The sequence below is a fragment of the Amphibalanus amphitrite genome, unplaced genomic scaffold (assembly GCF_019059575.1).
Source record: "Amphibalanus amphitrite isolate SeventyFive unplaced genomic scaffold, NRLGWU_Aamphi_draft 000278F_arrow, whole genome shotgun sequence".
NCBI classification, from domain to species: domain Eukaryota; kingdom Metazoa; phylum Arthropoda; class Thecostraca; order Balanomorpha; family Balanidae; genus Amphibalanus; species Amphibalanus amphitrite.
Window position 1 is genome coordinate 606687 of NW_024881773.1, and position 13866 is coordinate 620552.

General features: G+C 52.3%; 1 protein-coding gene across 4 annotated transcripts in view; it reads left to right on the forward strand.

Moving 5' to 3' along the window:
• Positions 1-13866, forward strand: part of LOC122387238 (cytohesin-1-like) — a 73911-nt gene that overhangs the window by 42916 nt on the left and 17129 nt on the right. For 3 of the 4 annotated variants that reach the window (XM_043377286.1, XM_043377285.1, XM_043377284.1), the window contains exon 3: positions 13194-13258. In XM_043377286.1, the coding sequence (XP_043233221.1) occupies positions 13194-13258 (65 nt within the window). Of the gene's footprint in view, positions 1-2843; positions 3790-13193; positions 13259-13866 lie in introns of those variants that run through there. The other variant, XM_043377283.1, reaches the window with a different exon arrangement.

Consider the following 13866-nt stretch of genomic DNA (forward strand, 5'->3'; position numbering starts at 1 on the left):
GTGAGGCTAGTGCCGGCCGGCAGCCGCCGGTGTGGCGCCGCAGGATCACAAAACACCCGGGCGCATCAGCCGGCAAGAACGCATCTAACGGACGCGCCTCACTGGACGGGGCAGGTCGGGACAGGGACGTAGAATAGCGTGCCTCTGCCCTGCGGCTGAGGGTGGTGGGTTTTTGTTGCACTGTACGGGAGCGTTGCGGTGTGACCTGGCACTGACTGGGGTCACTCGGACTGATAGGGCTCCAGTAGCAATGCTGCGCACAGGCTAACAATCTCACTAATGGCAGCTCTGGTTGAGGTCTCAGTAAATAAGAGCATCATTATTGCTAGAAAACTTGTTATTTGTGTTACAAAGAAGCAGTTTACCGCTCTGAAAATGTATTTGACAGAATTGGTAAGCAACCGCAAATAAAACAATTTTCAAACCTCAACCGCCACAACTGCCTGCCCAATTCGATGCATCAGTAGCAGTGCTTCTTACTTCCCCACCTCCCCACCTCTCTGTTCCTCTCCTTCCACTATTTGGTCCGGGGGCGCTGACCGGCGATCGGGACTGATTGGAGCGACTGCTCAGAGGGATTAGTCCTCTGATCTGCGGGCATTAGGGGCACAGAGGACGCCGAGTGCCCGAGGCTGGCGCGTGCCGTCTGCCTGTCGAACGGTCACCGGGCGTCGGGTGGCGTCGGGTGGCAGCTGCGGGGCGGTAGCTCAGGGGAGGTGAGGGGCAGCAGGTGGTGGGCGGCTCAGTGCGCAGGGCTGGAAAAGTGTCCCAGTCAGTCCCCACCGGAGACGTTGGGAGTGGAGCGTTCCTGCGCTGACCGACCTTGCTGTCTGTCCTACATTCGGCCTTGCGTTGGATCCCAGCTAACCCTGCCATGCATGCTGTACGGAAGGCTCATATGCTCTATTTATGTCTTATTTCACTACCATTTAATTGCAACATGACTTTAGGGTCATTTTCAACACCATGATATTCATAAAATGATTCTCAAAGAAGCCATCGCTCACCTACAAAGCTATGTGTTTTTCCAGAGAGGTATTGCTCTCGCTATCGGTCCTGCTTGGCCTACATCACCGTCCCTCGCTCCCGCTCCTGTGTATGTGGGCCGGCCGGTCCCCTGTTTGTCGTCGGCCGCTGCTGAGGACAGGCTCTGACGGCTGGCAGACACTCCCCGCCAGTTGTCACTCACCATTCTCAGCCGTCTCCCGAAGGAGCGGACCTTTTGTCACCCTCTGTTTGTTCCCGAGTTCGTACGGACGCCTTTGTTGGGTGTCGCCGACCCCAGAGGTGGCTGAGGTCCGTTCTATGGCATACCTGCCGCGCGGCCGCGCTGAGACTTGCAGTGAGCGAGCCGTGACGATGTGACGCCGGGGTGACGTTCGGTGACGTGTGGGGAATGCCGACGTGATGATGAAGGATGGGGTATCGGGTGTCGTCAGTTTTCCGTCAAGATTACGGGCCGGTCTCGGTGTTATCCTGGTCGCGACTCACGGTTTTGCCTGGCGGCATATAGCGGCTAAAACGCCAAGGAAGGTAGATGGTAACCCGTTGTCAGCACGGGGTAACCAAGGGACTAAAGCTGCTTATGGATAGAGTCATTCCACGCCATGTCTTGGCGATGATGTTTTATTGATTATGGGGAGACGCTCAGTGCAAGCCGCCTTATAGAGCGTTGACGACACAGCGCGTATGTACCGAAATGCTGAGGGAGTATCCAGTGCACTAAATATAAATAGCCTGGGAGTCATGCGGTGTCGAACTGACATTCGACGGCCACGTGGGTGATGCGAAGCCGACTTCTGTCGCCAATTTAACTACCAGCACCGTCCCGGTCCCAAGATCGTTGACACAGCGAGAACGACCTTCAGATGTCCTCCTGCCATTGGTGGACAAGGTGACATTGGTGCATCAGTGACACCTGGCTCGGCTCGTGGTGACACGGGGATGGAATGACACCTGTCTGACATAACGACTTCTGGCACTCTGGAGTCTGCTAACGGCGGGATGGTTTACGACCTAAGCCACTGATACTATTAGGTATAACGCCAGGTAAAAGGTGTTTTTAAACCAACGACATCCCCGAGAAACGATTACAGACAAAACTGCCTCTCCGAGGGTATCGATAGTTTGAAAACAGCAGCCCTAAATGCCACCGGGTCCATCCCCGGGAGGTGATCTGGGACAAGCGATACCTGAAAACAACTTCGCTTGGTCCGGGACCGCTCAATCACTGCCAGATTTCACCCCTCGGACGGTGGCGGAGGGGAGGGATACCCCTGTGGTGCGTGAGGCGAGGGGATGTGCCGCTACCAAGATGGAAGTTTTCCATCAGATGGACCACAAGGTCGTACGGCTGGACTATGGCGACCTTGATTTTTGTTCGGACGTGTTTTATGTAATGGGACACGTTGGTGTCTTAGTGGCCGAATATGAATGTTTACGCTTACAAAGCTAGTGCGGTAGTGCTGCAGGCGCTGAGTAAAGCAATCCGGAAGGGGTCTTCTTTTCTCACTCACCCGAACCCCGGGCCGGCTGCTGGGGGTTGGCACCCCGTTGCCTTTGTCCCTTTGTCACCGTTGTCACCGCGAGTCCTCTTGTTTACACACCTCACCCGCTCAAATGGCCACGCATGGCCCTTACGACCGTACCTTCATGACAGGTCTGAGCCTGCTCCCCTGCTCCCCGCCGCAGACTGCCTGGGCACCTTGTTTACTCGGGGACGTTCAGTAGGGGTGGGGGAGGACCTTTGCGTTCAACGGTGGGTCGAGTGTCGCATGGCGCCGCGAACCCTGACGTCTCCCCACTGTGCGACCCACGCTGACATCTGCGGTTCCTGACCACTCAACTGGATAGCGCCGGGTCCCTGGCCGGCTGCTGTGTGCGCGGCCGCAGGATTTACCTCAGCTGTCCGTGGGCTTGCCATCTGCCCTTCTGCAGATAAACGCCTGTATGCGTGTGCCGGCCGGGTGCGCGTGGCGAGGGACAGCTGCGTGCAGATCCGAGCGGCCTCGATTGGCACGTGTTGAGCTGATCGGCAACCGGCGGGGTGTCCGACCCTCCGCGGGTCGTTCTACAGCACCTGCTCTCGCCCCAGTCAGCCGAGCGGCGGCGGTCCGGGCTGGTCGGACACCCCTGAAGGCCGGCGCTCAGCTGTTTCGATAGGTCCCCCGCCGCCGCCACCGCCGCCGCCGCCGCCCGGCGGTCGGACGGCTCGCCGTCAGTTGTGTGTGACGGCCGGCGGGCGGCGGACGGTGCGTGCGGCTGTGGACGGCGGTGGTCGTGAGGTCGCCAGGGTCGCAGTGTTGCTGGGGCGGCAGTGACAGGCGACAGGCGGAGACTCGCGGTGCTAGAGGACCGACCAATTGTCCTATGAGGATTGAAGAGCGGTTAGTGTACTCCGTGCAGAAACTTTGACGGAAGAGACAAATTATACACTCACAGGACCAAGTGAAACCAGAGTTAGACTACCGAGTGGGGTCCGGAGTTGAATTACCGAGCGGAGGCCAGGAGTGCATCAGCGCCCAGTGGCCACTGTTCCTTCACATCAGGACTTGTAGGGCCACCTCAGGAGCCCGCCACACAGTCACCATGAAGGAGGGCTGGTACGGGAGTCTGAAGCGGATACGTAAGGGGAAGAAGTCACGGAAGGAGCCCCCGCCTCCACCTCTACCGGTACCGGTGGCGACTGACCCAGACACAGGTCAAGGTCACCCGGTGACCGGCGGTGGTGGAAGCAGACTGTCCGCGCTGCGATCATGTCGCTCCGAGATGGATCTCAGCATCAGACAGGTGAGGGGTGAACGAGATTGGTTCCGCACTGAGGTCGGGCTGAGCCAGAAAAGGGAACGTCTGGTTCCGTGGAGTGAAGTAACCTTGTGTGGTGCGCGATTTGATGGAATTGGGCCGGTGAGGTTTGTATGTAGAGCTGTGGTCGAGTTCGTGGTGGCGTGCCGACCGGCTGACTCAGTCAGCTGGGATAAGCCTGCTGTTTTTGTTCAGGTTGCGTGCACAGGGTGGAGAAACACGGTTCGCTAATGCCGATCTGCGGTATGTCTGTGGGGTTTCGTGCCGTGCGGAATGTAAATCGATCTTCGCCGTTGTGGTCACTGGTCGTCGTTCACACCGTATTGGCGGCCAGATGTAAGTAGTCTTCTTCAGTGGATCAAGTTTGCCGTCTCGACCTGCTTCCGGGTGTTCAGTCCAGCGTTCTTCTCATATTCCATCTGACTCTTTCTTTACACTGTCTTCACACTATTTTTATTCCTTCTGTAGCCCATCTTTATCATATCCTCGCGCTGTCGTCACCTTCATCCACCCGGTCTTTTTCCTCCTCTCGTCGGTTTTCAGCTTGTCCATCCTGTCTCTAGTGTATATTCAGGCTGTCATCTGCCTTAGGCCCTGCCCTCTTCCATAGCGGTTTGTTCGATGGCTGACCGGGGTAGGCGTTGGTCCGCTTCTCTGACCTCTCACAGCGTGCCTCTCACGGCTACTGGGTCAGTCATGTGACCCGTTACAGACCGTCACGTGACCCATCACAGCTTCACAGGCCGTAACCACGGGCGGTCATGTGACATACCATAGCCGGGCGGACGGCGGCCACCGATGGTCACGTGACTGGTCACAACTTCCCAGACTATGGCCGCTGATGGTCACGTGAGGTAGCGCTGTTCCCAGGCAGCGTGATACAGGTCCACTGCGTGACCTGCCTCGTCTTGTCCAGTCGGGCGGACAGGGAGGTGTCCGGCTCAGACACTGGAATGTGTGGCATCGTGACCCTTGAACTTGATGTCGCCAACCTTGCGGCCGTTATTCCGACTCTTACAAGCCCGGCTGACTTCAGACGCCGGCTTCCCGCTGGTAATGAATCTGGAATATGTTTTGTTCGCCGGACTTCAAAAAAGATACGCACACGGCAAATCACATGGCTGGTTGCGTGTCCTGATATTGCACATTGATATTGCACAAGCTCCCCCAACCTTCTGGCTGATTTGCCGGAAGGGGCGGTGAGAGTGCGGCGATGGGATGTCCGCGATCTCATCCCTTCTGGGGAACTTTGATGAGGTGTCGCGTGCCATCTGCGGTCGTCGCCGGCGAGCCTGCCGAGTTTCGTGGAATGCCTGTACGACACGTCTCGGTAGGCTCTGCGCTGCAGTGCCAGTTATCAGTGTCGCCTCCGACAGATGAGTGACTCGGGCTGACTGCTACACCGGAGGCAGGGACCTGGTCAGACCGTGTAGTGCAGTTGCTACATGCGTGTTGACAGGAGTTTACGATATGCTGCCTGTCAGTATGTCTTCCATGTCAGAGGAGCTGTTGTATAAGCAGTTGCTAGGTGTTCCTAGATGTTGCTAGAGGTGATGGCTGGCTGGTAAACTCGCATTTAGCTTCCCTTGATAGCTTGGATTGGCGTGAATGGAACCCGTGAGCTGTATATGGAATGTGACAATGAAACTCTCCAGGGTTTGCGAAATATCCAATGTTTCATTTAATTTCAATCATATCAACTCCTTTCGCAACATTTCAACTGATCGTAGGCCGAGCTGCCTGGATGCCAGCGCAACATCACATTCTTCTCATTCTTCTCAGCCAGGCAATCTCAATATCCCGGTCTGGGTAGTTCGGAAGAACTGCTCCTCATTAAGCCGAGGCATTCATCGATATCCGTCTTCCGTTTTCTCTCTTTCTCTCGTCCGCTCTGCGGTCCGATTCTGACGGTCGCTGGGAAAGTTGACCGGATACCGCCTGTCTGGCGGTGCGGCGGTTTTTACGCGGGTCACCGAACCGGTCCGCCGCGGGTCCGGCGCCAACCGTGGGGTCAGTTGGACCCCGCGGGATCCATTGGACACTAGGACCCCGCCCGGTGCGACTAACTTCGCGCCCGGTGAGCGTCAACAGGGGCATTTGTCTGAGTTGGGATGAGCGAGTTTGAGCAAGTAGTCCAGATCCGGTTTGGAATGTGGTTTGATCTGGGCTGGGAGAGGAGGGCTGAAAGGACAGATCGATGTGAAGTGTGTTCCATCTTGCATTTGGCTCATGCAGATAAGACTCATTTTACAGTGGTGTTTCTAAAAGTGTTCGTCGTAGCTGAAAATATATTACCTCGCTTGGCAAATTCATGGTACATATATTTTTAGGCTTTCAGTGGCGAGGCAAGCATAAGTCCGTTGTGATCCATGACGATATTCGTTACAGTTGAATACTGGAGGTCTTTGCAGCTTTTATATTGGTCCTCAGTTTAAACATAACAGTGTTTCTGGTATTGCTCCCAAATCCAGGCGTCCTTCGGGACACGGACTAAGCCAAACATTGAGTCTTATCTGCTCTCTCCCGGCGGTAAGTAGCTCCCTCTCATCTCCGTGGCGTGGAGTCGAGTTGCGGCTGGCACTGCCCGTCAGGATCAGGCTCCACCTGGGACTTCCCTATGTCCTGGCCAGCCCAGAGTGATATAAGCCAGCCTCCAGCTCTGGCTCGGAGTTCCGAGAACGGAGAGTTTGCGGAGTTTTCGCACGAATCGTCATCGCCTCATTAGTTGATGCAATGGTGTGGAGGTCATGTCGGGGTCTGAAGATAGGACAGGCTTCCCTCGGTCTGGTGCCTGCCCCGGTCTGGTGTCAGCACACCCTGGCTCACCCCTACATGATGGACACCGATGATCGGCTCATGCCATCGCCGGCTGTGTCTCTGTCTATTGCTCGAAAGAACTACACCCCTGTGTCATTGAGCTGGTGCTGTTACGTGTTCATACTTGTCAACGGATGTCTCAGGAGTCTGGAATGTTGAGCCTGGGCAAATGAAGTTGTTCCTGAGTGGGAAAGAACATCTATCAAGAATGGGGCGGTGGAGTTCTGATGTTCCACGGGGAACGGTGCAGGAGCGCTCAAGGCAGTCCTGAACGTTCATTTCTGATCCAGGAAGATTTGTCTATTCATGAGGGCTCTGCCAGGTGCATCAACGTAAATGTCAGAGGGCGCTTGCCAAATGATTGTCGGACTTCAGCTGACACTGAAGGGTACTTGTGGGTCCCGAGGAGCTGGTGTGTTGTTGCAACTTGCAGCGCTGTGACCACCACCCTGTCCTTGTGGGATGTGTTTCGGGTGTCCGGAGATGTCTGGTCTTGTCATCGAACTGTTGTCTGACGAGTCGTGACTCGGGCCCTGGGAGTCACATATGTCATCTGCCTCACGGAACGGTGCCAGGGGCTGGCTGGCTCGGTCCCAGTGTCGGGTGGTACGGGTCGCTGAGGTCGCCGATCTGACGCTGGACGTGTGGGCAGCGATAGCTTGAGGGATTGCTGTAGTCGGGCGCCTCAAGAAAGCCGGTTATATCCCCGGCGGCTTCTGAGTTCGGGTTTGGACCATCAGAAGGGGAAGTTCGTGGGGCACGCTGGTGTCTTGGAGAACGGGTCAAGGGCATCTTCTCTGACAAGGAAGAAATATGTATATCACTGTATTGTACCGGAATTCATGCCATATAATAGTTAATGAATTATTTATCAAACTTACCATGAAATGGCTGCCACATTAGTCTACAGTGGCTTGGGAGGAGCATGAGCTCACTGGCTGTGCGGATTCTGACCTGTCTCCCGTTTCTTTACGACTATTTGTGCCGGGCCATCCATCGGTCAGTCGCTCGCTCCATGTGTCTGCCTGCTGTAGTATCCGTCCGTCAGCCCATCCGTCCACCTGCCTGCCCTGGTCTCCGCCAGCCTATCGGTCTGCCCGCCTGTCCTGGTTTCCTCCGGTCGGTCCGTCGGTCTGCCCATCTGTCGAATCGTGTTTTCACGGTGGTCAGCGAGCCCACCGCATACTGGCCGGTGCTCTATGGGCCCATAGTGGCCCGGCCAACAGGTTCCTCTGTCGGTATCTTCATGGCCGGGCGATCGCAGGCATGGCACGGCCTTGGCCAGGCCACTGATTTCCGCATCTGTGTACGGTATCGGACAACATGCGCTGTGCTCTGCGGCTACCGGGAAAATGCCGTCCAGAGACCAGTCTTTGAAATTGGTCGTGCAAAGTTTGCGATAGTGACATTCGCAGATTGATGTCTGGGTTTTGGCTGGCAGCCACGTAGGTATGCTGTTTGGCTTCCAGGTTGTTGGTATGCATGGTTGATCTGCGTTCGCGAAATATTATCTCGTATCAAGTGGACATGTTTGGAGTTATTGAAGGAACCAGGAAATAGCATCGCGCCGTAATGGTTTCATAAAACAAATATCAAGCTAACAAACACCACTAAAATCCGGGAGGCTGTTTGGGCTCAATTGTCAGCTGTTTTATGGCCTGTCTGAGGCTGTCGTGCTATAAATAAGCCGTTTTATCAGCCTTTCGATTGACTCGTATAAAAATCCGAACGTAGCGCAGTGAGCAGGAGCACGTCTCGCCAGATCCGCCCAGGGCGGCTTCTGGCGGAAATGTTATCGGTTTTTGTGACCACAGCTGTGGCCTGTGGTCATGGTGTCTGATGGACATGTCAATCACCCTCCGAATCTAATGATAGCTGTGTCCATGGCAGTGGGGCTAGCGCTAGTGGTGGCGTTGGACGGGGTGTTTTCTGGCAACCACATGTTGAAATTCTCCCGCCTGTTATTGTGCGATTGTTGTGATATTTATCTGCTCTCTGTTACAAGTGTCCAAGCAGCGTTCCTATTAATGGACAACAAAATTATTCTAGGCTTTATTATAGTTTGGTGGACGGTGCATGCATATGACTGGTTTAGTGAGTGGCACATCTGGTCCATTTGACGAGGAACCTGAGTTTCGCTGTAAGTACGTGACGTTTCATGTAGTGGGACTCATTTTATCTGCTGTTTTCGTTCCGCTGTTCTGCACACAGCTGGGCGCATTGACTGCAGACAGGAACACAGATAGGAAAACACAGAGATTCGCCGAGCGAGAGCGTTCGTTTTCTCTCCGCTTGGCGATGCGAACCAGCTGTGGCCCAACGGCGCATGCAGAAACGCGATGTAGCGCGGTGACCCAGGCTAGACGGATGAGTCTCATTCCAGCAAACATTCCTTCGGCATTCCCCACAGGCATTCCAGCTACGGCCATCAGCATTGCACCACCGCCAATCGCCAAGAACCGGGTCGAGCGCCCGTGTCCGTGAGGTGCCCTGTGCAGAAGGCCACGTGCCCATACCATTTCACCCATTGCACTGGTGTGGCTGCATGCCTGGCTGACTTGGAGCGCGATACCTGGCGCCGTGCGGTCGTGGATTGCGATCGGCAGGTACTTTCGGGGGTAGCGGCGGGGCACCGGCGCACGCGCTGAGTCTAAGCGGAGAAGGAATACGTGAGAGCTCGGCCGTGCCAGCATCGTCGTCCGGCCGGCTGTGGTCGCTGGCTGCAAACGGACCGTTTTGAGGACAGGCCGGACGTGCCACCACCTGGTGCTGGTCGGTCCTCGCCCTGCGCCGGTCTCAGGTCCGGTCCGGGGCTATCTGAGGTCTGTGCTGGCCGCCCGGAGTCCGCATTGGCCGGCCCATCCCCAGCGCGCTGGTCTGAGTCTGTCTGTGGTCTGTGCTCGTCTCATGCTGCTTTTGCCAGTCGGGAAGTTTTTTTCCAACGCGAGCAAACATCCCACCGACACCTTTAACTCATTTGTATCATGCTGTTATCACATTTTCCCACATCTATGCCGCATCAACTGGCCAGAAAACCACCACTGGCAGTCTCCCATGACCTATGTCTTCATGTAAATGCTCATAAGAACAGGACTGGACCCTCCCACGAAGGGTGGGCGCATATTTACGTCTGGACAACGAGTTGCGGGGAAAAGTGCTGGTTTTGTTGCAGTTTTAGGAGCCGGTGATCAGGCTGGATTTTTGGGTTACTTTTTCGTTCCGATTCATGTATTTCATGATGTTTGGCTTTTGAATGTTTTAGTTCTTTCAAATAAATATTACTTGCCTTACAACTTTTGTAAAAACGTTTATTTTTCTATAAGCCGACGTTCAGAGTCCTAAAAATACATCAGCACTACAATCATTGTAAACAAACAAATGGAGCACCACTTTGCTCTGTTCCAAGGCCATTTTTTAGTTTATCTGATGGTTTTCTTACTCTTATACGTCGTTTTGTTGGATGTTTTGAATCTTGACTTACATCATATTTAAGAAGCATGTTGACTGAAAACAATCCGAAGTATCCAGGAGGCTGACAGAGGTCCTGACTCCTGAGCAATATCAATATCAAGTTGAACAAGTTATGAAATTTTGGTTGATAAACGCAAGTTGATTGGGCTCATATGTCAGCAAGAAAAAGTAAAATTAAAAGAGCGTATTGGCCAAAAACAAGCTATAATATTGCAGACCTTGGAGCAATACTGAAGAGCACGCTGAGCAGGATCATGCCAGAAAATGTTGACTGATGAGCGCATATTGATGTATTGGTATGAATATTGAATAATAACTTACAACAGCAAGATAAATTAGTGCAAACTATCAAGTTAAAAATCTAGAGTGAATGGACTTGGGCAGTTTTACTATGCTTAGATGCTATGCTGATTGTAATGTGCATCAGGTACCTACTCAGTGTCTGGCAAATGAAACATGCGATCATTCCATTGCTACTGGAGGAGAAAGCTTGGATCACTAAATCCACTTTATGTTGATTTTGATGTTAATCATCACTGTACTTCTTGAAAAAGGATTGTAGTAAAATTGTCAATGTGACAATCCATGCAACGATGTGATCATATAATGTGTTCATAGTCATTCGTGATAGTGATAATTGGTCCAATATACAATGGCAAAGCTCTGTCTCAGTGTTTCTTCCTGTGGATGGCCAGCAGTGACTCAGAGCTTAGAAGTATTAGTTTTCTTCACAGGGCTGGGATAAAAAGTACTGAGGGTAATCTTCCACCAAGGAACTCTACTTTGACATGGTACGAGATGTAGGCACAAGTAGGTAGGTGCTTAGTTCCTATAGTCAGTAGTTGTGTATGCTTAGTCGGGTTAGCTTAGATTAGATTGTTAGTTTTTTTATTTTGCCAAGTGTCCATAAAAATGTGACCTGAGCAATGAGCATAGGTACCTGACTAACCTGACAGCTGACCTAACCTCAATCATCACACATATTTGCAGCCTACCCAAGACCTGCATAGCAGTAGCACCCAGTTATAGGTAGGTAGGTACTCACCCTAACTCAATCTTACGTGCTAACCTTCAACTTGCCAAAAGTTAGCTCACATTGCCAAGCTGCATCCAGGGAAACAGTCAACTGAGGAACTGGCTCATTGGGTGGCTGGTGTTAGTCTGTGCATTTAAAGTGTTTCTTCTCTGAAGCTGCTCTGCACTGCTGTATGTCATGTTAGCTGCTCAGAAAATGTGGGAAATGATTAGGTACTAAGCTACTTTGGTGCTTTGTTAATGCTCGAGACAAGTACAGATCCTGCAGGGTACAGGTATGAGTTAGATGCTAGGTGAGTATGTTATGTGCATGTGCTGTTCCCTGTTTGACCAAGTATAAAAACAAGCACAGGGTCACAGTTATATTCAATCTCCACATAAACATACAACAAAACCGGCCATATAGCCTAACTCCGAACACACCACAGATAACTTAAGCCTTTGCAGGCACAAAAATGTTTTGATTAACAGGACAGGTATACAATATATCCTCTGTCCTTGGGGGATCTTGCTGCCAAGTTGAGGTACAATGACTGGACTTCAGGATTGATCAACCTTTTCTTAGCCACTGCTTATACACAAGAAAGACCAAATGCTTGTTTGTTTTGATTTACAGGACATGTATCAGTATACAATACATCCTCTGTCCTTGGGGATCTTGCTGCCAAGTTGAGGTACGATGACTGAACTTCAGGATTGATCAACCTTTTCTTAGCCACTGCTTATATACGAGAAAGACCAAATTGAAATGCTTGTTTGTAAACTGCGTTGAAAATTTAATGATCCACCTTCAATTCTGACATGAAGGCACAAATGAAATAGTTCCGTCACCTTTTGGAATACACAAAGCAAAATATTTAATAAATTTTAGTGGATGGACAAGAGCAATTAGCATAGCCCCCCCCCCCCCTCAAGTTAACTTCTGGCACTGATGAACTGAACTGATGAATTACACTGACGCTTATTCGCTTCATATTTTGTAACAAACGCGCTAAAACTGCAATATAACAGCACTATATGCTTCTTGACAAAATGCATTAGTAGTAAAAATTTAGTCCTGATGGCATTCATTCTTGGTGGAAACGTAATTACAAAATATTTTGTAGTAACTATTAAATTCCGGCCGAAAACAGTGCACGGTTTCCAAAAGAATCATTCCAATGACGGTCCATTTTTGCGGTCCTGAAATCGCCACTATTTCCGGCCTCTCCAACGCAACTCGTTGTCCAGACGTAAATATGCAGGGTGGGCAGTGCGCTTACCCCACTCTGTGGCAGTGTGCAGCCCAACCGCAGCTGTCTGACGATGGCTAACAGCGGGAGGTACCGCCGGAAATCTCGGAAGAGTGGCCGATGACTCATTACATTCTCTCGGAGGTCGCCGAGCAGAGGTCACCATGTGGTCACTGGACGTCTCAGGGAGAGCCTGCGACGCCATGGCAGGGGTGGCAGCCGCGCGTCGCTAGTCAGAATTTAATTCAAACGGAGGTGGAGACTCATGGGATCGGCATGTGATAAGAATGTTGACCGAGCTTGCAACGCCGGGGGAACACATGTGGTGTCTTTTCCTCTTAATGTTTGCCAAACTGTTCAGCTAACCTCAGCAAACACGTTGACTGATTTATTCATTCGCTGATCAGAGATTCCTGCATTATGTACACACGCGTGATATCATTGGGCGTATAAACTCACAGATATGCTTGCACATGTATGCAAACATCTTTCGACCATGCTCACCACCACCTTGCAGTTGATAACGCTTGCTGTGTAACGGGGAAGTGGTATCACACATGCGCCAAGGCACCCGCCCCGTCCTTCCTTCCTAGCGTGGTTGAACTGGGTGGATGTTGACAGTTCACACCTTGTTATCGCTCCATAGTTTTGTGTGACTACATGGGCTGAAGGGGTGTGATAAGGCTTGCTTGTGGAGCTGTGGCTATGATTGGATTTTGTGGATTTGTGTGGGTTTACTGGCGGGATAGTCTCACGATCTCTCGTTGTGTATGTATGCGTGTGTGTTGCAGCGTGCGTTGGTGAACTGACTGATGCGTTTCTGGTTCGTTTCAGCAACTGAAAGATGAGATCAGCGAGGTTGCAATGGACATGGAGTCGGTGGAGTCAGGCGAGGACGGGTGAGTACCGTGTACTTGGTATCCTTGTAAAAAGGACAGGGTACTGGTTAACTAGTACAAAGTACCAGGCTGTCTTGTGTCAGTTGTAAAGTATCCTAACCCCACGTAGCGGGAGTGCCGTCTGCAACGGCCCTAAGTGTGTTCGTCAACAGAGGGTGTGCGGTGAAGTACTTCCACTTACCGCTATCTCTCTGCCATATCTGCCAGTACTTTATGAAAGTTTATTGGCCAGCGTTGGGATGTGATCCGACTTACAGATGCCGATCTGATTACGGTGAAATAACAATGACGACGGCTGGTGCGGCTGAGCCGAGCGGACCTAGCCGCCAATCCTCTCAGTGCTGACCAACGGACGGAATTCCCTAACGGATTTCCCATACCGTCCCGCTATTCTAGCATCCCTTCGCATCATGCTGCTACAATATCCTGCCCCGTCCTGTGCTGCTCTAGTGCCGCTCCTCCCATCCCCCATTCGGTCGGCCTCAGGTGTGCGCGTGTGGGCTAACAAAGCTAATGTGGCTGGGGAGTCATCAGCTGCAGTCGTATCGCGTTTCACCGTATTCATGGCGTGTGTGTGGGACCACATATGCACACAGTTGGCACTGACG